The following is a 24,494-nucleotide window of genomic DNA, read 5'->3' as shown; positions in this document are numbered from 1 at the left end:
GAGATACCTCAGTCAGCAGCACAGTTTTTCTATATTGTCAGAGGAAATATCCAGGCAACAACCTAACCCCACAACAACTAAATCTCTCTAGTTATGTTTTCTGCATTTCCCATAGCGAGCGAATCAGTACCTCAGTAACTAGACTTCATTTAGCCAACTCCAACATGAAGAAAACTATTGTGGGTAAAATGTGGATAATGGCACTTTCCCTATACCATAGGGATTTGGTGAATGTAAATGTTTTCAAGTCTGTTAGGAACTCAGATAGCAAAGCATTAAGTGAGAGTATGAGAGTGTCATGTGTGGATAAGGGGAAGAAGAAAGGGTTATAGTCCTCATGGTGTTGACCCTGGTAGCAAAACTTCCATTAATTTCAAAGAAGCCAGGGGATACGATACAATTCTTTGCTGCATCATTACTCTATCGACCTTTTCTTTGTATTTCTTCCCAGTTTCTTAAGAAGTGAGTAACAAGGATAGGCTTTTCCTACATATTCTCCTGTCATATCCTGGCATTCAGTTTAATCGCCAGATATACTGGGAGGAACACGTTCACAGGGGTGTACAGATATATGATGAAGAGGAAGAGTGACATATAGAAAACTAATTCACAGTTCCTAAGCTGATGAATGGATTTTGTCTTCTTTGTGGAAAGCTTCTAATCAGGGTTATTGCAATATCCTGATCTTGTTGGCCAGTATCTACATTGTGAAAGCAAAATATGCTTCACTTACTTAGCTGTCATACGTGTAGTTAGGAAAGAAAGAGCCAGAAAAGGAAGCTTGTAAGCATGAGGATGACATTGAAACAAACCCATAATAGACTACAAGAAACACTGAAAAAACCCCATTAAAATTAATATTAGAAAAGCAGTGAAGAGAGGCAAACAGTGATTCAGATGATAGAAGTAAAAATAAAAGACATGAACTAACATGAAGGGTGAATAATTTCAAGAATAAAACACCACTGTGTAACCTAGCAAGGGAAAGAAGTAAATGCAGAGACCAACAGGAGGAAAAAATGTGAGATTTTGTTAGAAAGAGAAAATCAAGAGAGTGATGTACTTGTGTGTGTGGGAGAGTGGGCAATGCTTCTAGGCATTTGTTAAACATTTGGTAGGGATGATTAGCTAGTGTAAACTGATAGAGTGATATTAAAATTAATGGAGTGATGCCAGTGTATAGCAGCTGAGGATCTAGGGTCAGTTATCAGAATATCCCTGTTTGACTAAGACAGATCCAGAATACCCTTACACATCCCAGCAAAACCTTCAGAACAATATTTTCTGTCAGACTTTCCATCCAGGATAAGGTTGGGTTTTTTTCCTTTTTTTCCCTCTCAAACTGCAGCTCTGGGAGTAAACTCATTCCTGGCTCTGTGGAATAATAAAGAAAGAGACAGAGTGCTCTCAGCCCCGTGCTGAATGGCATGGTGAGGAAGGGGGTTCAGAAAGATCACACCCTGGTTCCTGCAGCTACCTCCTGCTGCGGTACATAAATACCACCTTCTAGACATTAGCAGCTTGGGTTTTGGAAAACTGGTGCAGCAAAGGGTCAAAGGGCAGGGAGTTTATACACAGAGCTGGTCAGGAATTTTTCCAAATAGAATTTTATTTTCTTTTAATGAAAAAAATACAAAATCCCTAAACCCCAAACGTTTTCATTAATATATACCAGTTTCAAAGAAGCTTTGGTTGGGAAAGACTTTTCAGCTTCAGGATGGAATTTCTGTTTCAAGAGGGAAGGAGCAGGTGCCAACTACAGCAAATAGCTTGGGCTAAGGGAGATCCAGGTTCACTTCTGTTCTCCAGTGGATATTTAATTATTTACCCCAAGCAGAACAGCTTTGACAGGGGAGATTTCCATCTCAAAAACATTAAGACTCCGGGGGGGGAGAAAGGTGCTCTCTTGGGAGAACAGAAGAGAAGGAGCTGAACCTGGCTTCCTTATGATTTGAATGTGAACAACTAATTACTGAACTGTTTGGGAGTGGAGGACATAGGCAAGGGAGAGATGTAGGACATTTTTGGTTAAATTCTGTAGAGTAAATTTAAAAAAAAATTGTTTGGTGAGAGAAAATGGAAATCCCAAAGTCTGTGAGACAATAGGGCCATATCCATCACCAGTTTCCACTACAGAATAGGTACTTAGCTGCAAGTATAGCTGAAACCCCTCTGAAGCAAAAAGGGCTCACCAGCAGAGCCATCATGGCAACAAGACTTCCAGCTGCCTGGAAAAAGTGAGTGGCTGTGGCTGACCAGGCAGATTCAGTCCACACATCTGGGCATCTCATAAAACTACAAAGTTCTTCAGCTAGCTCCTCAGCTATAACAGAAGCCCCATTAGGGCTATCTGAATTTGGAACATTTTGCAATTTCTAGGCCCGGTTATGCACCGAAGCTCCAAAATGGAATAAGATGTGGGTATGCACTATGTGCTCTGATTTCCACATTAGGAAGATCTGTCCATACCCGTCAGAGTGTGAGAGCCACTGTTCACTCCAGTGGTCAGGTCTACACACAGTTTGGGTAGATGTAAACCAGGCATTGTTAACTGGATTTTCCCCAAGAGGTTAGGTCATCGGAGAATGAATGGGCACACCATGGTGATCTCACAGTTTGTCCTGGGGGAATGCGCTGCTTTCTGGTTTTGAAAAACTTATTCCCATCACCTACAGCTCAGCCTTGGGTTCCCAGAACTTTTTCCAATTGTCCCAACAAACTGCATCACAAATTATATTTAGAACCTCTATGCCCTTTCAACCAAAGGGAAATGAATAGTTTTCTCTGCCTTTTGTTTGGGAATCTCAGATGACAGCTCCCTGACTCCAGATGACTGGAATCTCCCCTGTAATAACTCTGGCCTCAGAGCTACAAGAGAAGCTTTGTTGGGACCTACTTCTTTTCGTTGAGTCCTGCATTGCCAACTCTGATTCCTTCCCTATGACCAATACTGAGGAAAAGACACTATAGACTCAGTTTCAGGCTCATTTTCTTACATTGGCTATATGGATGTATGGATGCCATGTTGTCTGTAAGGCAGACCTCAGATTTCAAATCATTTTGTTCTGAAACCTCTAAATGCTAACTTTCCTGTTAGGAAGCTCTAATCAGCAGTGACGTACGATGGTGTTCTCCAGTAGAAAAAGCAATAGTGTGCACCCAAAGGCTGAGTCAGTGCTAGAGGATACAAAACAGACAATAGACAGAACGGAGCTGGGTTGTTAAAGCTAGCATTTTTCAAGGATCAGGCATGATATCTGCATAAGAAACCTTAGTACCAAAAAGCCAGGAATCATGAGCTAGGAATGAATCAAGGGTGTATTTAATGTGTCACCAACAATCCACTGTAAAAAAATATATATGTGTACACTTGAAAGTTCATTATATGCAGGCAGAACTCATAAAGAAAGGGTTCAGGGTCAGGATAGTTTACAGCAGACATGCTAGTGAAAGGATTTATCTGCCTCATATGAAGAAGAAACATGTCAGTAGAAAGTCAGATGGCATGGTTGCTTGGGAGGACCATCTACAGTGCTGCTTATAACAAAGCTATCATGGGAAAGAACAGTTTCTGCAGGGACGTGAGGTGCCTCTGAAGAGAGCTGATTAATTTGCTTCTCCTTGGATGTCAGTTCTGTGGTTCTGCCATCCTTTGTTGTACTGGGACAGCTGAAGCGGTGGGTGGTGGAGTCAAGGGGAGCTTTTTCAAGGGACACATTTTTTCTCCAAAGCAACATGCTGATGGCAGCTTCTCTAGCCACAGCTACAGCTGAAGGAAGGCCAGGATGCTTACATGTGATTTACTAGTACTTCAGCTCTGCTATTAATCAGACAGAGATCTTCTACCTTTCAGATTTCAGCACATTTTTATTTTCTGTCATTTTGACATATTCCAGGTATGCAGCATTCTCTTTAGCTATTATCACCAAGTATCTCCTACACTTAAAAATCTGAAATAACAGTGTGTGCTGCTCTTTATACATATATATAGCAGTTCTGTTAACTATATGTCAGCTCACCTTTGCAAAAGCCAGATTAGTAAGGTAATTCTATTGATTCGGCTGAAGTTTTCCTGACTGCCCAAGGCCTTTGGGTGTCTCAAGGCTAATCCTGTTGGCCATCTGAAATCCATTGCTGTTTCAAAAAACAAGAGATATAAGAAAAGAAAACCTAATCCCACTGGAATAAATTGTACTGTTTTCCTCAAATTACATTCCACTTTATGTCTGATCAGTCGCGAAGAAGTGTTTTACCTATAATTGTAAGTATTTCAGAGGAGAAAATGGGAAGAATTGTCAGGGATATTGTCGGTAATTTTTTTTTTTTTTGTGCATCTGATGTTTAGATAAAGTTACCTCTTTTCTAGCTATCCAGATTTTTATGCCATATTTCCAAGCAACCTACATGATAAGTATTATCATTTGTCAGAGACAATCTCCTTTCCCCTTCTCCTATTCTTTGTTCCCCAAGTGGAAAATGATGAAACTTCTAAGCCAATATAAGTATTTTGTATTTTCTCTGTAATGTGTGTTATTGAAAGTTCAGTGAAGAAATAACACCTTCCACCTGGAATGGAAATCAGTAATCTGGAGTGTTTGTTGTATAGCTAAGGAGCATCTCATGGGGAAACCTCTTTGTCAGCACAGATAAGTTCTCACCCTTTTTATGGGATGCTTCTATTCAAGATGAGGAATATATCCCGTGACTTCAGACAATCTTTACATTTTCTGGACCTTTATCACTAAGCAGTTTGAGGTCAAATGCAGACATTAAATTTGAATTCCTGCTTTATAAAAGATATAATTTTGATAAAACACTTGAAGTAATTTAACATTATCAGATTTTTGACTGCTAAAGAGATTTTTCTTCCAAACAATGCAAATTACTAGGAATGGCATAAGCAGGAAGACCAAAATAATTAATACTACTAGTAGAACTACTATTAAAACTTCCTAAAGAATATTATTGCCCCCTTTGGAAAGTGATAAAAGTATCCCCTTCAATTTCATGATCTCATACAGCATTGTCATCAGAAGAGTGTTTCTTCCCCTGTTGCTATTTTTAGTCAGATTTAACTTTTTTCCCTTTGCCAGCCATAGTTTTCAACACTTCTTCATGCACATAGCACAGTAGTTACTTGAAACAAATTTTGAACAACCACAAATTAGACTATGACCAGGTAGAAAAAAGCAGGCTGGCTGAGAACTAAATAAGGATAATATGAGTGTTAATGCCATTTTACTTACAGTGAATAGCTTGATTTTCAGATGTGTTTAAGCAAAGATTCATTCTGCTTTCAGAAGAAATCAAAAGGCGATTATGAACTGGAGACTGAATCTGAACATTTAAACAGGAGATAGAGAACTGATGGGGGTAATAACTTTGATAGGTTATGTGTATGCATAATTCCCTGTGCAGTATGTATGTGTCTGTGTATGAAAACACACCATTAAATGCATTCTCTTTCAGCTTCTCAGTGGTATGGATTGAAAACAATTGTTAAGTGCAATAGAACTGTTCTGGACACGTTACGACATAAATGAATTTGTTTACATAGTCATCCCAAATTGCACTTGTTGACATTGCATTGAGTGGAAAAGCCACAGCCTCTGTTCCTGGGAGTTTCAGAATTGGTTGCAAAAAAAGGATAAACCTGATTTAGCTATTTCTTGTTACGGGTACAGAATTAAACCTATGCATTTATTTCATATTTCACTGTAAAATAAAGCAGAACAGACAGCAACTCTAGAAAGTATTCTGCGAGACAAGAATCAGCATTTGTTTTATTTATAGGAGTTATGAGCTTTACCTGAACTGAAGTGCATTTCAATTACACCTTGAAGTGTTTTTCCCTTTACCTGTGAGTCAGATCTGTCGTTGAGAGCTCTCTTAGCCACGGACTCCCTTAGTGCTCTCTCAGCAGGAATGAAACGTCTCCATCGTGTGGTGAACTGCGAAAAATCAGAATTTTTTTTCTGAAAACCGGCTAAAGACGGGTGGTGGGAGGGTATCGGCTTTCCCACGGCTGCCTTGCCCCCTCCGGTGGACAGGCTCACCCGACCCTCCACCCTTAAACACAAGGAATTTCCATTTTCTCTTTGGATGAGGCATAGATACAGAAACACGATCTGGAAAAATACTGAAGACAAGATGCTTATGTATAAAGCCCTACCCCACAGTGGCTGTTCAGAGCAATTAAGAAATAATGATTTTCCGCTTTCTATTATTTTTTGCCAAGCCCAACCACACAGCTACTGCATCCCTCAAACTAATTACAAACAAGAAATCAACCCTAAAGTGTAATCTGATTCCAAGTACAGGGAAATTGTTAATCATAAATTGCCAATCAGTTTCAAGTAAAAGCAGATAACAAAATACCTTACTGTGCCTGCCTCATTATGCAACTGAGGTCAATTTTAACAAGGCCCTTGGATGTCCTTTTATCCTGTTTTAAGATGCTGTAAGTGTGCTGTTTTGTAGAAATACAATCAGTGTTCAGACACCTTCTTTTCTTGCCAGCAGCAGATATAAGAACCCAAGTTAAAATTGTAAGTCTTTCTTTCACCAGTCAGGGATAATTAAGGTAGAGAATAGAGAGATGTGACTCAGTATGCTATTGAGGACAACAGTAATTGAAGGACTAAGTAATTCAGGCCTTTTTTTCCCCATCTTCTTCTGGACAGCCCTTAGATATGGCAGTATAATCGAATACAACACTTGCTGGAAGCCTGTACCATGCTTTCATCCTACCATACTTCTTTTTGCTGTTCGTCTTCAGAGTTACTATCCCTCTTACCCTCCCTCCTTATCAACACCAAATTCTGCATTGCAAGCTAAGTTTCTTTCTTCCATACCCCTCTCTGTGACCAAGTATTTTTAATAGGGAACTAAGCAGGAAATTTTCTCTTTAATATGGTTTTATAGTGCAGGTTTTGATTAGCTCTATCTTAAACGAAACATTAGGAGCCATAGCTAGTGTCTTGCTAACACCATGCTTATGTCAAGCTTTTCTCAATTCAGTAAAATACACCTCAGTCTGTGCAAGTGAGTGACATGATCACATTGTTCCCCTTATATCTCAGATCAGTGACTTTGGGGCTCTGCAAGCAGAGACCTGGCTGCCCCACCACATCCGTGCCAATGCTAGAATAGCAGCACATTGATGAAAATGTAGAAAATCCACTTTGCCTTCCCAACAACAACATTCTTCCTTCTGTAAAGCTAATAACAGGCTTTGCTCCAACACTGCCATTTTTCAACAGACTTTGAACCATCTCTCTCAACTTGCTAGATGCCACGTATTGCACAGACCTGCTGTTTTGCTATGCTGTAAGTATTTTACTACCAGACAGGGATTCATGGTTTTTTTTTTCTTTTCTTTTCTTTTTTTTCTTTTCTTTTCTTTTTTTTCTTTTTTTCAGAGACGTGCAGCTGACAATTTGAGAAGACATCATCAATACCAGGTACAGGCCCATGTTTATTTTTGGGGCAATTATTTTTCTATGCCTCCAAAAGGTCATGAATGAGGGGAAAAAAAAGAAGAATTTGATGAGAAAGGAGGGAAAAAAAAAAGAAAAAACCCACAAAATGCATACTTATTTCATCCTCAGCAAACGAGCATAGTATTTTTGGTGTTCAAACAACAGCATTTGAGAAGTAGGGTTGTCTACTTTTGGGGTGCAAAAGGATATTTCCTAGAGCAATAATATACTAACCAGTATTTTGCCCACTGTAACATGGATTGCCTTTAAAAAAGCAAACACATAGTCCCACCTCCCTGCTGGGATTCATCAGGATCATATGTGCAGCCCACTGACATGCTCCATCAGAACCTGCTCTTCATCACTCTGACTCTGGTCCCCCATGGACAACTTCCTGTCCCTTAATAACCCCTCTGTCTAGATCCCCTGTAAGCTGTTCCTCTTCTCCATCCTTCCTGCTTCACCCTCTGATTTTTTGAGATTATTGTAGCACAAGGAATAATTTTCAGATTTATTTTCAATTTTTGTTGTGTTAAAAGGGCTACAAGTTAAACAAGTTGTGGGCTGTACACTTGTAGGTTTGGCGATTAATGGATTCCATATGGGAAATGACTAGGTAAAGTAGGACACTTCCAACCTGAAAAAGAGACAGCTGTGGGAAGTACAACAGGGATCTATAAAATCATGGGGAAGGTGAACACAGAGCAGCTGTTTACCATCTAGCCGCAAACTGAATACCAGACACATACTACACTGCATTAGTAAAGCTGTAGGCAGCACTGTGAAGGAAGTGATTATTCTCCTCTAGCCAACACTTGTAAGACAGTATCTATCTGGAGCAGTGTGTCCTGTTTTGGGCCCCCCACTACAAGAGAGATGTTAACAAACTGGAAGGAATCCAGCAAAGGGCCACCAAGATGGTTAGAGGGCTGACATAAAAGGAGAAGCTCAGATTTCAGCCTGCAGTAGGTTAAGGGGGATCTAATTGCTGTCTTCAATAACGTAGTGGGTGGTTAGAGAGAAGAAGGAGCCAGATTTTTCTTGGAGGTGCACAGCAAAAGAACAGGAGTCAATGGACACAAGTTGCAGGAAAGGAAATTCTGTAAGGGAAATCATCATCACAGTGAAGGTAGTAAAGAATTGAAAAAAGTTACTCAGGGAAGCTGCAGCATCTTCACCCTTGGAAATATTCAGCACTTGACTGGACATGGCCCTGAGCTGGATCAGACAGCCTCCAGGCATCTCTTCCAACCTAAATAATTTTAGGATTCTTAGAAGACAACAATGGAAACTACCAGAGAGCAGGTTAAAAATAAACAAAACCCCAAATAGAAACTTCCAGCTATACTGTGGAATTCATTGGTAGAGGATTTGTGGATGCTGAAAGTTTACATGAGTTCAAAACACATAGGAAAACCTGTCACAGCCCATTAAACTTAGAGCTATCATTTCTGATTCAGAAAGTCTCTGAATCTCACATCGCAGGAGGCTTGGGAGAGTATAGCTGAAAATAACATTATACAGCCACACTAGACTTACACTCCTCATGAGGCATCAGCAACTGCTCGGTGTCAGACTGCATGTTACTGGCATGAGACATACCTTTGGTCAAACCCAATACAACCCTTCTCAGGATAATTAATATCAGCACTTTCCATTGAAAAGCAGAACAAATTTTCAACCAGATCTAAGGTTTGTACATTTTTTGTCGTGTTCCTAAACCACAAAGAAGTCCAAGCAGGCCCAGTGAGTGTAGGTTTAGTAACTAATACCAAGAAAGATAACACAATATTTTACATTTTTAGGAAGTTATGAGAAATCTGGTTAAGAGATACGTTGCAGCAATGATAAGAGATGCCAAAACTGAGGAAGGACTGACAGAAGAAAATTTTAAGGTATGTGTTTATTTATATGTTTATAGGTGTTTTAGTAAGATATTATAAGACTGTGAAGCATATTTCTCACACTCCTCAGTTGTTCAGGTAGCATATAACTTGCTTCCTAGAGCAGCGTCTGTGTCCTGATGGACCACACACAGATAGTATTGCACATGGACTCCAGCAAGTCTCCTTCTTTCTTTAGCTGGAGCAGTAACCAGTTTTATCAGCTAGTTTGAATTGTGTCCATGTAAGGGAACACCAAAGTGGGACTAAGTGTGTGTAACAACATATTTGCTAAAGCAAGAGGCAAATAGTTTCAGCACCTTAGGAAATAGAATTTTCTGCTATAGAGTGCTGTTGTGCATTTATTTGTATACAGAGCACCTTTTATATGACTTACAAGATGGAAAACTTAAATAAGCAGTCAAATATTAAAATCGTTTGACACAGATGAAGTAAACAGGGCCATATATGTCACCGTGCTTACATCCATCACTGTGTATTTCTAACATCAAACATTTTTGTTACTATTGGTGCCTCAAACTCCAAACATTCAAAATTATATTATAATATAATATATATATTATAGTTTATGCACACAGAAGATACAGCCAGAGCCTGAGCTAATTGTTTCATTAGTGCTTCATTCAGATAATTTTGAGTGCCGTTACATGGCACATACAGGACAACCAGGTGATCAGGCCCAGTCAGCATGGTTTATGAAAGGCAGGTCCTGCTTGACTAACCTGATCTCCTTCTATGACAAGGTGACCTACCTAGTGGATGAGGGAAAGGCTGTGGATGTTGTTTACTTGGACTTTTGTAAAGCCTTTGACACTGTTTCCCACAGCATTCTCCTGGAGAAACTGGCTGCTCATAGCCTGGATGGGCATACGCTTCGCTGGGTAAAAAACTGGCTGGGTGGCCAGGCCCAAAGAGTGGTGGTGAAAGCAGTTAAATCCAGTTGGCAGCCGGTCACAAGTGGTGTTCCCCAGGACTCAGTATTAGGGCCAGTTCTGTTTAATATCTTTATCAATGATCTGGATGAAGGGATCGAGTGCACTCTCAGTGAGTTTGCAGGTGACACCAAGCTGGACAGGAGTGTTGACCTGCTTGAGGGCAGGAAGGCTCTACAGAGAGATCTGGACAGGCCGGATCGATGGGCCGAGGCCAGTTGTATGAGGTTCAACAAGGCCAAGTGCCAGGTCCTGCACTTGGGTCACAACAACCCCATGCAATGCTACAGGCTTGGGGAAGAGTGGCTGGAAAGCTGCCTGGCAGAAAAGGACTTGGGGCTGTTGGTCGACAGCCGGCTGAATATGAGCTGGCAGTGTGCCCAGGTGGCCAAGAAGGCCAATAGCATCCTGGTTTGTATCAGAAACAGTGTGGCCAGCAGGACTAGGGAAGTGATAGTCCCCCTGTACTCGGCACTGGTGAGGCCACACCTCGAATACTGTGTTCAGTTTTGGGCCCCTCACTACAGGAAAGTCGTTGAGGCGCTTGAGTGTGTCCAAAGAAGGGCAATGAAGCTGGTGAAGGGTCTAGAGCACAAGTCTTATGAGGAGCGGCTGAGGGAACTGGGGTTGTTTAGTCTGGAGAAAAGGAGGCTCAGGGGAGACCTTATTGCTCTCTACAACTGCCTGAAAGGAGGTTGTAGCGAGGTGAGTGACAGTCTCTTTTTCCAAGTAACAAGTGATAGGATGAGAGGAAATGGCCTCAAGTTGCACCAGGGAAGGTTTAGATTAGGTATTAGGAAAAATTTCTTCACTGAAAGGGTTATCAAGCATTGGAACAGGCTGCCCAGGGAAGTGGTTGAGTCACCATCCCTGGAGGTATTTAAAAGATGTGTAAACGTGGTGCTTAGGGACATGGTTTAGTGGTGGACTTGGCAGTGTTAGGTTAATGGTTGGACTCAATGATTTTAAAGGTCTTTTCCAACCCAAATGATTCTATGATTCTATGATTATCCCTTTAGAGAAAATGAAGATAAATAGGGACCTCCTGAAGGCAAGGTGCCTTCTCCTGAGACAGGCCTTTAAAAGACAGAGGTTGCATTGGCTGAAAGCAGCCTGCAATGATTAGCTCTGACTTAGCTGCTAGCTGCCAAACATTTAGTGGAAACGCACAAAGTCCTGTCTGCACTGCTACTCACAGGGAAGCGTGCACACATGTGTATGCCTTGTGCGTGCATGTGTCCCCTTGTGTGTGTGCATGTAAGGGATGGTGTTAAGAGTTGATCAAAATGCTGTTATTATGATGGGATAATACTGTTTAGCAGATTGGCTGGTCTTCAAGTTGTCCATGCTCCTTCCTCCACCACTGTCAGTGATTTCTATGAGTATTCTAGGCTAAGGCACATTTCCTCTGAAGTCTCCTCTGATAAAATTGCTGATCACTTTTCTGTCTCACCTGGAAGATCCATTAGAGAGTCTGCAAAGCACCATGAAGATGCTAGGTATTATCCAGATGATGAAGTTTATTACTGGTCCCTAGCATAAGCCTTTTTTTTCCTTTTTCTGGTTACAAGAGGAAAAGGCAAATTGGCTTTCATGCTCTGATGTTTCATCTTTCTTCCTAATTTTTAGGAGTTAAAACAAGATATTTCCAGCTTTCGTTTTGAAGTCCTGGGTTTGTTAAAAGGAAGTAAGCTGTCTAATTTGCAGACTGCAAAGATGAACAAAGACACTGCCTCTCTGTCAGAAAATGAAGAAAATAGTGAGAGTGAAGGAAACAAGAAAGGAAAGAAAAAGACCTTCAGCCTTTTTGACATAACAACGATGATTCACCCAAGATCAGCCACTATTGCCTCTGAAGCACATAATGTAAGCAACGGCTCAGCAATGATGGTACCAGAGTCCACTAAGGAGAAACAAAAGCGGGTGAATTTTGTAACAGACATAAAAAATTTTGGGTTATTTCACAGACGATCAAAGACAAACTCTGTGGAGCAGAGTACAAATAAAATATACACCGTTTCTGAAGAAGTTTCCCGTCAACAGGCAGAAGAACAATGTGAGAAAACTGCTGAACTGGAAGAGGGAGAACTGACCATGAACTGTGAATTAAACATCCAAAGTCCTGATGAAAAATGTGTGTTAGCTGAGTCACAAAATAGCAGTGATTCTTCGGATTCACAGGAAGAGGGAAGTATTTGTGCTTCAGAAATGGAGAAAATGGAGTTACAGAACTCAGAACCAGCCACACCGCAGGATCAGCTGGACAAGGAGTTGGACATTAGCATTGACTGTGGTGGGAAACAGGAAACAATTGATCAGGGTGATTATGTGATAACAAGGTTGTGATGCTTACAGGAGGAAGCATTTACAAATATATATATTTTGCATAGTGCTTTTGGGGAGGGGGAATGTTTTAAGAATTATATTAGCAAATGCAGAATTACACTTTATAGTACTCAACTGTGGCACATGATCTTGTAACATAGTAGTCAAGAGAAAGATAATACGGGGACCTTCTGTTTTGTAGCCTGCTTTAGCTTTCACGATTTGTTTTACATTTTTTAATAAATGGAAGCATCTTGTATTCTTGTACTGTTGCAATAACCCACAGAAACTTTTTAGCTATCTTTTTCAATTACAACAAATGCAATTTCTCTCATATGATAGTTGACTCCTATGATAAATATTTTTCTATGCAAATAAAAAATAGCTTAAGAGACTTGTAAGCCTTTATTTAACTTTGTAGGTTCTTAAAAGATTCTGGGCACCATAATAATCATAAGTGGCTCCTGTCAGCATAATTCATGTCAAGCTATTAGAATAATTTATTTAAATTGCTAGAAACTTGATTTGTTTCAAAAGCTATACAGAATCAAAAGATAAAGTATATTCTTTTATTTATTGAAGGAATATGAATACCTGTAAATTATGAAAGATCAGTCTACTTGATTATTTAATTACAGCTTCTCCCTCCCAGCAAGAGGATTGTCACCATCCTGATACCATTGTTAGAAATGCATTTGCAGGATTTGAAGACTGTAAAAAAATGTTTCTTATAGTAAAAGAAATATCTGTGGCTTGCTAAAAACTGGTGATGGATTACTCCCTAGAAATCTGTAATCACAACAGCTACTGCTTCTTCAACCATTTATTTTCCCAAATGTGGACAACCTATGCACTTTAATATTCAAGTGCTTATTAGCTTTTGCCTTCACAATACACTCGTGTTTGCTAAGAGAAAGATACTTCAGGAATAAACAAACATACAATGATTCCCTGAGTACTTGGAAAAATATGGCAATGTGTTGAGAAGTTTTTAAAGGCAAGCCTTAAGAGAGTTTCTTTGACAATTTCAGAGTTTGGGGGAACCTGATTGGAGGTTTTATAAAAAATACTTAGACATTTAAATGTATAAAGAAAACCTAATAGTATTTTTCATAACTGATGAGTGACTTATTGTCTTAGTCAAAAACAGTATTTTTAAAATTAAACAGTCTGTTTCTTTTTAATTGATGACTGGTGTCCTACATTATTAAAAATGGCCTAAGAATGACCACCCTCGAACTCTCAGCACCATCCTTCTCCTCCCTTGGAAACATGTGGATATACCACATCAGTGTGGTCATTTCATTCTTAACTTCCCTAGCCCTGCCATGATAGTTTTTGTAGTTGATATTAGCCTGTATTAAGGAACCTCCAGACGCATAGAGTACATTTACATTCCAGATGGAATCTATCACACATAACTCCTACCTTGTAGGACCTCACCTAAGGCCATACCATTCTGGATGTAAACTATCCTGGTACTGAAGTGAGTTTTGAAAATCCAGACAAACCCCTCTCATCTCTATACTTTTAGGTGAGTTTTCCAGCTCTACTTTACACACGTGCTACTCTCTCTGAGCTCACATATTGAAAGCTTCCTTTTTGCACATCTATCTGTGCCATGGCACCTAGGAGTGAATTAATTGAACCAAAATGGAAAATATGAGCAGTAATTGGAAAATAGTTTGTATAGCTTTGCAACAATGCGTTCAAACCACATTTGATTGCTAAGATATGGTTGATTTCCATCTTGGCCTCTTGACTTCTCTGTGGACCTCCTCTCCTTCACGTCTCTCTCCTTGTCCACCTTTAGATTGTGAGCTCCTCGGGGCAGGGCCTGTAGCTTTTCTGTTTGGAAAGCACCTGAATTATTACAAGCATAACAAGAAATAAATAATAATAATAATGGTGAAATACCTTCATATCATTTTTACTAGGTCAACTCTTTTAGGGAGTTCTCTTTTCTACTGTAACATTTGTGCTAAGAATGACATAAAGCCAATGTGTCACATGTTGTCACAAAGTTCTCTATATCCGAGTTAACAGTCCTTCTCCACCACTGATTTCACTTTCTCATTCTTCATCATGGTTTGTAACACCTTGGAGTCCTAAGCTTACTACCCTTTCACTAGCCAAATTCAAAACACAGTCCTTGCTCCAAAGAGCTGTCAATGCATTCCAGCCACGTGGTTTCATTCCAGACAAAATGTGCCTGAGCAGAATATTTATAATGCCAGCAGCACCATTATCAGAACAAGTTAACTACCACATGTCTAAGAGCTCTGCATATTATTCTGCCATCATAAGAGCCTGTTTCTCCTGTGCATGAACTTCCCAACAGGGCAAAAACACAGGACAGTTAACCTGAAACATCAGCCATGCTGTCACATCATGACCCCATTGTGTTGGGAGTCAGTCTAAGTCTTGGAGTAGATACAAGACAGAACAGCAAAGACAGCGCAGGTGGGCAAGATGCATAGGTGGGCAAGATGCATAGGGCCATGACATTGTATTGCATAGCAATAGGTGGTCAGTCTTTTGCTGTCTTTTTTCTTTCTTTTACAACCAAATATTGAAATGAAGGTCTATTAAATAAAGCATACTTCAAATCAACATTTGCTCTATTTTTATGTGATTCTTAGGCATTGAAGCCTGACACCAATAAGGACCTGATCCCGTTCCATTTAAATTTAATGGCAAATAAGCACCTCATTCTGTGAAAACAGATAAGAGCCCAAAATATGTCCAAAGTTGAAATGGTGTTGGACTTTCATTGCTTTGCAGACAGCCAAAAAACCCTGTTCTCATTGGATGCCTCCAAGAGGACATCTGTGCCAAGAAAGATTTAGAGGTGCACAGAGCAAGGTTTTTAATGCCACAGCAGAGGCATTATTAAGCTTTGCAAAGCTGAGCATACTTTCTCCTCAAGAGAAAGAAAAGGTTCAAACCTACCCATCTCTGCCTGCAGCCTCCATTAGCATCAATATAGGAGGAACACAAAAAAGGATATAAACCCCTATAAAAGACAGTGTTTTGAAGCAGAGCTTAAAATCATAAGATGTTTCAAGGAGTTAGAAAATTGTCTAAATACAAAGGGGTTTAATCCCAATGTTAGGTTGTTCAGAATGTTCAGAAAACATTTTTTAAATGTATACTTTTTTTTTTTTTTTTTGTAAGGACAAAACCTGACTGCCCTTTGCATTTTCATCAGCTCCTGGAGAAACAGAGAGAGTGCAGACAGCACAGCAGGACTCTTCTACTGTGGCATAGCTGGGCAGGAGCCACCTTGAATTCTTGCAACCCAGTCCTCCCAAGCATAGCAGGTCAGAGCCAAAATAGACTGGGTAGTGGGTATATTTATCAAGGTTGGTTTAACTTCCACTCTCCCCAGGCTACACATTGGTTCACAGTCAGAGGTCAGTGATGCAAGGACTGCATATTATACCTTCAAAACAAAAGTGCAAAAAGCTGCTTCTGACTCTGCATGCTTCACTGGCCCTCAAGGGCACTGCAGAGGTGAGAGCCATGCATCAGAGGGTTCAGACTGCAGGGCCCTGTGAGCCGGCTGCAGGCCACTGCGCTACCCGTATGTGGTACAATATCACCAGAGAGCAAGCCAGGTAGATGCTTCTCAGAGGGGAACCATGGCTCTGCAGCTGGTTTTAATCTTGTTTTCTTGGCCCACAGATTGAGACCATTACATTTTGACTAGTGTGGGCCAAACACCTCACACATACTGTTTGTATGAGGCACTTGGCACACAGCACTTTTTTTTTTTTTTTTGATAGGTCATGATTTAATGAGAAATTCTACGACTTTCCTAATGTGAGTTTTTCTGTGAATAAGTAGTGTCTAGTTCCAGGAGAATGTATATCTTCATCATAACTATAACTGTTGAGAGCTGTAAAAGGTGAGGAGATTTCTGGTATTTGGGCACCCAAAAGTTCTTCAACAGAATGTTTGAAACAAGAATGTCTTCCTTAACAACATCCTTGGGCCGATCTTTCAGGAGGAGAATTTTTGCATAGCCTCCTCACAAGAATAAAGTGTAGACAAAAGACACAAGAAATTATTATATGTCTGTCTCAAATTCTACTATATGTGTATTGCAGGCTATAACATCCTGCTTCCTCTGTAAACCTCAGATTAATATTTAATCAGATTCTGGGAAGTAGCATGAAAGAGAAAAGAAGCAGATCATGCTTAAAGATTGTGATGAGGCAATGAACTTTTGAATACAGTTCAAAACGTGGTATCAAGTTTTCTTCTGGGAATATAGAGGTACAAGTTGGACAACAACATAATCCATCTTAATTTTAAAGTCTCTGTCCTGGTTTCAGCTGGGACAGAGTTAACTTTCTTTTTAGTAGCTGGTACAGTGCTGTGTTTTGGATTTAGTGTGAGAATGATGTTGATAACACTCTGATGTTTTAGTTGTTGCTAAGTAGCGCTTATCTTAAGCCAAGGACTTTTCAGTTTCCCATGCTCTGCCAGCAAGCAGGTGTGCAAGAAGCTGGGAGGGAGCACAGCCGGGGCAGCTGACCTGAACTAGCCAAAGGGATATTCCATACTATGGAACGTCATGCCCAGTATATAAACAGGAGGGAGTTGGCCAGGCGGCGCGGATCGCGGCTCGGGAACTAACTGGGCATCGGTCAGCGGGTGGTGAGCAATTGCATTGTGCATCACTGTTCCCCCCCCCCCCCCCTTTTTTGTTATATTCCTTTTCATTGCTATTATTATATTTCATTATTACTATTGTTAGTATTATATTCTACTTTAGTTATTAAACTGTTCTTATCTCAACCCACGAGTTTTACTTCTTTTTTCCTCTTTCCGCCTCCTCACCCCACTGGGAGGGTGAAGGGGGAAGCGGCTGCGTGGTGCTTAGTTGCTGACTGGGGTTAAACCACAACAGTCTCTTAAGAGACACCGACAGCTTTAGTGAGTAGGGCAACCTCACAAAAACAATAGTACTGGTAATGGTAATGGTAGTGGTAGTGATTGCAGTAGTAATAGTACTAGTAATAGTGGTAATAGTAGTAGTAAATGTAAGTGCAATAATAGCAATCCTATTCATTTACCCCTGAGAAGTGGAACTCCTCAGTTCTAATCCGTGCTCTAAAGTTTGCATGTTTTCCATGTTGAGCAACCATTTGATAACACCAGTAAGCTGTTCTTGGGGACAGCTGTCCTCCAACATAAGTAATCTCTAGACTAAAAATCTTACTTCTCTGTGTTTCAACTCTTTGCCTAGCTGAAGCTTTAGTTATGGACCCTACATTCACTGCAGCAGGAGCAGATTAGAGATCCTTTGAGACAGTTTATGGTTAAGTAGTTGGACATAATCCAAAATAAATTGCTGCGGTTAAGGAAGAGTTTGAACCCTCCAGATGTGAAAAGGAATTGAACCCATTGAACTACATCAAATCAAGTTCACTAACCACTGATTTAGTACTTGAGAAGTTGCCATATTTGTAGAAGTGTAAAAGAATGGAGCAGACATGACTCCTTGCTAACATTAAAACAACCAAAAAAAGTTCCAGCCTTCAACATTCATGAATGTAGGACTGTAAGAGAACTCAGTCATACAATATACTTCAATTTTATCACAGGTCCCTCCATCACATAATTCTCTTCCTAAATCAATCAAATCTTCTGCTCTTGTTAAATATAGTTATGAAATGTTTATACACATGAATCATTTCATCTGTTTATATTCATACCCTTTGGGTAGTCACTTATCTTTTAACTTTATAGCTTTTCTCTGACCAGTGTTTGTTCTTCTGACTGTACTCTTCCCCCTTCAGCCTTGGGTTCCTTTGGGTGTAGTCTAAACCAATTACACCATTTTCATTTTAACTAAAACTTTCTGCTCTCTTTAGTTGACTGTCATAGTTACAGTCAAGTGCTGTGCAGCATTAGGTGTTGCACTGCTCAGTACTGCTGTGGCCTTTTCAGTCTGGCCTTTAGTTCTTTGTAATCCAATACCCTTCTACTGTGGAATTAAATTGGTACATTCGGAGGCCAATGCATCTTTCCATCTCAAACACTGTCCTTAGCATCAGATTAATTGTCTTTGACAGAGATCCTTGCCTCCTTTGTATATTTTAGAGGGAGTTTAGATAGCTATCTATGACTAGAAACCTACCTTTCCAATAGCTAATAGATTAAACGAATACCAGTTCCACATGGTGCTTCTTCAGTATCTTTTCTCTCACCTCTTTTCTTTGACAATGCAGTTGATGATGACCTTGTTGATAAAGCAGTCTCTTTAAGGCAACATACTCACTATTGTATTTTAAGAGTATATCAGAGCTGCGCTAGCAATAGAGACAGAGGAAGTATTCAAGATGTAAAACAGGACCTTCCAGAACGACTCAGACTCTAAAGATGCTAATGCTTTCTAGTTACTAATTACCATTACTAATGCTTTCTAGTCTGGAAATTAGTAATGGAACCTCACACATGCAGAACTCATGGGAAAATCTTCCGCTGCTTGGAATCAAGAGTGAGTTCGTAAGAGCTTGCATACTTTTTATTCAGTGGAACTGAAAAAGCAAGAATAGTCCTATCTATATTTGTTTTGTATGCTCAACTTTTAAAAAAAACAAGGCATTCACAATAAAATTATTCCATGAATGTTTAAACAGGCAATAAAAGTCCATGGTTAGTGAGGAAGATAAAATAACCTTCTAGAAATCCATGTGTTTCAATTTAGCAGGTTAGTGAAAAGCCTTTTTTCTCCTGTAATAGAAAATCTTTACAGATTGAAATACTGTATCCCAAAACTCCAGTCCCAAAACCCCAAACAAAAATACACAGATTTTTCAGACTTCAGAGATTCATGGGTTTTCTTAGTATAATTAGTACCCTAAGAACATCTGAAAGCATTGAGCTAACCTTTCATAAATTTAATGGACAGCATAGACTGCTCCTTAAATGTGGCCAAGTGAGAATAGTAACTGGAAAATAACTCATTCTGGTTAATGACTAATGTTTTTAGCATACAAAATGCAATTTACAAGATGAGAGGTGCATACATCACCATTTTCTGAAAGTGTCAATTATGTCTTAAAATAAATACAGTAAGTATTCATACACATTCAGAGAAACTCCTGAAGTCCCACACGAATGCTCATTTCTGCAATAATTTTCATTCTTTTTTCTTCCTCTCATCTTCCCTATCTGATGATTTGTTTTTACAGAGAATGTGTTGCTTCCCCAGTAAAGATAGATATCTTACACTTTTCCAGTACAGGTTTCTAAAAGTAAACAGTAAGACCCAATAGTGCAATATTTTGTGTTGCATCATCTGGAGTATAACCTGGGACCTTGTGTCCATAGGATTACAGGATAGTTTACTAGGGAATACTGGGAATAGTTTTGTTTGCATGAATTGCATATGGTACTGAGAGATATCACTCAGCCATGTCAAAAACATGAGTACCTATATCCAGCTACCAAAGCATGGAAATAATCTTTCTCTATGACTAATTTAACCGAATCCAGTTCTACCCCAAGAAAAAGAAGTAAGCAGAAAGAAGATGATTGAAAGAGATACTTTTTTATTAAATTAGACTTAGTGTAGTGTTTATTAGTATCCTTAGTTCCCTTCCCTTTTATTAAGTAAAATTAAAGGTTTTGGTTTTTCAGCATCCATTTTTTAAATGATACAGTTGCTTCCTTGGTTTGCTTTGCAAAACACACAGACTTTGTGTTTAATAATTAGTAAGAATTTCTTTAACTGAGAGATTGTAAATCAGGAGACCATTAAGGGAGACCTCATCTGAGGACTGCTTCTACTGATTTTATTTTTACAGGATTGTAACTTCCCAAGATATAAAACTCCCTGACCATTTCCCAACTGAATTTACAGTCCTTGAATTATGTGGCTCTGATCTGAAATCAGATCCAGATGGAGGAAGCGTCAGGATTTCAACCTCAGAGAAATGTGCTCTGCTCATTTTAAGAGTCTACAATAACGATTTGCTTTCAGGAGAGAGGCCCATTGGGTATGATTTATAGTCATTTAACAGTCATGTCTAAAGAATAATAACAATAATACAAAAAATAGAAATGCACAATATATGTTGGAAAAACAGAGAGAGTAATCCATGTTTCAGTATTTAAGCAACAGACTTCTGTCTAAAACAGGCCAACCCAAAACATCAGTCCAAACATCCAGACTTTTAGAAAGTCACACTCGAACCCAAATCTGGCCCAAATTTCCCCAGAGAAATGAATACTGAAAAATTTATTCATTAAGGACCATGTACGGTGGGGAAAGAGCACTTCATTTTGGGAGCTACTTCTTTGTTTGTTTGTTTGTTTTCTATTTCTGCTGAACACAAATAACCTCTGAAACCTGAAATATTCCCACACACTCACACCCTGGAGCTGGTGAAGAGAGAACCAGATGTATGATACTGAGCCAAGATTTATCCAGCATGGTCAGGATAAGTAAGTGATGAAAGACCAAGAGAAAGCAATGATAAACCTGAAACTGGCTGTTAGTATTGCAAAATTCAAAAGTTTTTGTGAGAAACTAGGAAAAACACAATTTCCCTGGGAAATCAATTTTCCTCATAAAGACAGTATTAAAATGTCATTTGAAGTATTTGCATTAGCCAACTTCTGAAACCTCACCTGGGATTTGCTTACTGATCTTCTGTGACACTCTCATCAGTGTCAAAGAAAGCATAATAACATTGACTTATGTTATCTCCTGACTGTGTCAAAGTGATTCTTCAAACTAGGAGCAACATTTCAGGCTTTATTTTGGCTTATTTTCCTCTCTGGCCTGTTTCTTTCTCAGTTTGAAAAACAGAGAAGGAATACAATTGGAAGAAAGACTTTATTTAGTTCACATCCTTATACTTCAGACGAGAGTAACTATCCCATTAAACAGAGATAATGATTCATCCCAGAGATAGGTACATTGCAGAGCAAGATGGAATAACTCCTCTCCCTACATCTGTTTAAGATAATAGATGTGCTGGAAACTTTAGAAGTAAATTACAACAATATTACTATGTATTATTGCTGCATCTACAGGCCAAGACTGCTGCCTATTGGAAATATTTATACCTGCAGCTGCTGCAGTTTGACACAAGGCTGAGCTGCATGGTATGAATAGGAGGGCTATACCTCATTTCCCACGCCATCTGAGTAGGAATAGCCATAGTGAACAGAATTTACGAGGAAAACACAGCATGCTAAGTCAAGTCCTCAGCACCTACTTCAGGAATCGCACAAAATCATTCAGTCAATGGTTCTTTGAAATCAATTCAATCAGTAAATGACACAGATGAACAATATCTGTACCTCTATGTTCACTTTGGTCCTTTCTTTTCCAGGCTTCTCTCTGGTATTCTAATTTCTCTTCCCTTCTGTTTCTATCTGTATTTACTATTGACTCTCCTGATCCTTCTAAATTCAGTCCTTCCCTCTTCCTTCTCCACCATTCTTTTCCCTGTTCTCACATCTCCTAGTCTTTTTGCATACTTTCTTTCCCTCCTCTGTCCTCGATGTTCACTCAGTCAAGTCATTCGATCACACACAATTTCTGACCTAGTATATTAACTTTTCATATATCACAAAAAAATGCAACCAGTCTTTCAACCTGATTAATCTATTCTTCGTCTCACATGTTGTGTGACCCAAAACAATTTTTTTTAGTCATTTGTGAGTATTAAGCATGAAGCAGAACACCAAAGAACACTTTTTGTGTCAGGGGTTCATCATAGTACATGACCTTTTTTCAGCAGACTTTGGATCACGATGCATTAAACAGACACTACAAATATTGAAAAGTACTCTCAAAGCTTAAGCTGAGGGTGAAGAAAACCATATCCAGCTGAAACTGCAGTTGGAATTTACCTCCAATACAGTTTGGTTAAGACATTTAGTCTAATACACCTACACACACAATAGGGACATTGGGTCTTTAATGATGATAAGCAATGAGGATTTAGGATCATATTTCATCATTCTAATTTCGAGCTTGGGGCCTATTTTGTGTTTTACGCCTTCCTATCTGAGGTTCATACTGATGCTTTCAGACAGAACCATTTCAGTTAATGGAAGGAGGAAGTGAACATAAAGATGACTAAAGTATTCTCACCATTTGCAGGAAAATCTACTAATTGATCTTTGTTTCCTTTTTAACCTTTTTAAATACAAACAAATTTTAAAAAATGAATTGAAATAACGTACTTTTTTTTTTTTTTTAGTTTCATACTTTGTTTATTGGCTATGAAACAAAGTTTTCGCTTTTCAGTTCTTTCCCAGAAATGTTCTATCCTTCCACTCCCTGGGAATATCTTGTATTTTAGTAGTGCATTTTCTGCCCTTAATCATGTTTTGTTTGCTAATCGTGACCTTGTGATCTTTGTATTTTTCCAGTAAATGACTTGGACATGTTTAGGATGTGCTTTTGATTTGGCATCAAGGCAGTGAACAAGCATATATTTTTAATATCCAAGCATGCTTCCTAATGCCTAGACCTTCTCTTTTCACAGAGGTTCTTGAAATGATCACAACAGAGGAGAAGCTAACATTCGCTTTATTGCACTATGACCTTGTTAACTAAATATTGAAAATTAAATACTTCACTGCTATACCTAGAAGCAGACTTAGGCATTTCTATTAAAAAAAGGTAGATACGTCACTATCTCTTTGTTTAGCACCCAAGCTTCCTTCACAGTTTTTGAGGATTAGAAAGAAAACCTCTGAGTTATCAAATCACTTCAGCTGCTCTGGGGAAAACTGAAGAGGCAAAGGGGAAGGAAGCGTTTCTCTCTGGCTTAGACTCCTAGGTGAGGATGGGTTCTCTTTCCAAAATATTGGTAGACCTATTTTAAAGGACACTCAGCTCAGAAGAACAGGTTCCAATTCTTGCTCTCTCTGAGGTGCACATCTACAAAAAAATTGTACGTATCTCAAGGATCTTAGGTAGCCTGGAGGAAGCTTCCCACTCTTAGGTGAAATACATACTGTAAAAGAAGCCTAGATGTCCCAAACCCCAGCTAAGCATCCTGAACAGTTTCTCCATTTCTTCTAATAAAAAAAAAGATATTCATAAAGTAGAACAAGTCTAACAGGAGAACCTAAGATGCTTATTAATATAAAATAGTCTGGTGGATTTGGCATTCGTGCCGGCTACAACACATTGTCTCTGATGGGACTTTATCATGGTATCATCGTCAGCAAGTAGTTAGATCTCCCCCTAGACTACTGGAGTTTTCTCAGCATTAACCTATTGTGGTAGGAAAGGCTAAGCATAACCCAGATCTAGCTGGGAAAATGCATGGCTTGCCCAGCAAGGGGCTTGTGTCCCTATGGCACAACGGACTTGAAGCTGCACCTTAGCCCAGGCTGCAGAGGGTTCTTCATTTGCAAATAAAAGCAGCTACCAAGCGGCTGCTGTGACCTTGTCAGCAGCACCTCCACCATGAACTCGAGCCCACAAGTATTTCTGGAAGCGTCCCAGCCCCACCCACTAAATCCCTGGGAACACAAATACATCAGATGCTGAGCATTCATTTGAATACCATAGCAAAAAAGCTAAGAGGTGGCTTAAAATCATTTCTCCCTTGTCCTTGTTTCTGCCTTGAACAAATTCAGGGGATTGATGTCTAATATTCTGTGAGAGAGAAGGAGCTGGTGTTTGCAGCATTGTATTATTGGTTTGACCTTGCCTTTGAAAAAACAAATCTAGGAAGAGATTTCGGTGACTAGCTATTGCTGCATTCATTTTTTAATTGCCCGTTAGTTTTTGATGGCTTAGTCTTGATGCTTATCAAGAACTACTTCTTACCTACTTTTATCACTTCAGTGTTGTAAAATCT

The 24,494-nt window shown here is 39.4% G+C and overlaps 1 protein-coding gene across 1 annotated transcript in view; it reads left to right on the top strand.

Annotated features, from left to right (window-relative positions):
* The window catches only part of TRPC4 (transient receptor potential cation channel subfamily C member 4), a 159,242-nt gene extending 145,940 nt beyond the window's left edge, over positions 1-13,302 (top strand). Inside the window, exons 9-11 of the mRNA XM_050915459.1 lie at positions 7,422-7,463; positions 9,287-9,376; positions 11,947-13,302. Of these exons, the coding sequence (XP_050771416.1) occupies positions 7,422-7,463; positions 9,287-9,376; positions 11,947-12,663 (849 nt within the window). The 3' untranslated portion in view covers positions 12,664-13,302. The remainder of the gene's footprint in view (positions 1-7,421; positions 7,464-9,286; positions 9,377-11,946) is intronic.
* Positions 13,303-24,494: the final 11,192 nt, after the last annotated feature.

This window comes from Gymnogyps californianus, chromosome 1 (assembly GCF_018139145.2).
Source record: "Gymnogyps californianus isolate 813 chromosome 1, ASM1813914v2, whole genome shotgun sequence".
Taxonomy (NCBI): domain Eukaryota; kingdom Metazoa; phylum Chordata; class Aves; order Accipitriformes; family Cathartidae; genus Gymnogyps; species Gymnogyps californianus.
The sequence above is the reverse complement of the archived record's forward strand: the minus strand, read 5'-3'. Positions and strand labels throughout refer to the sequence as shown.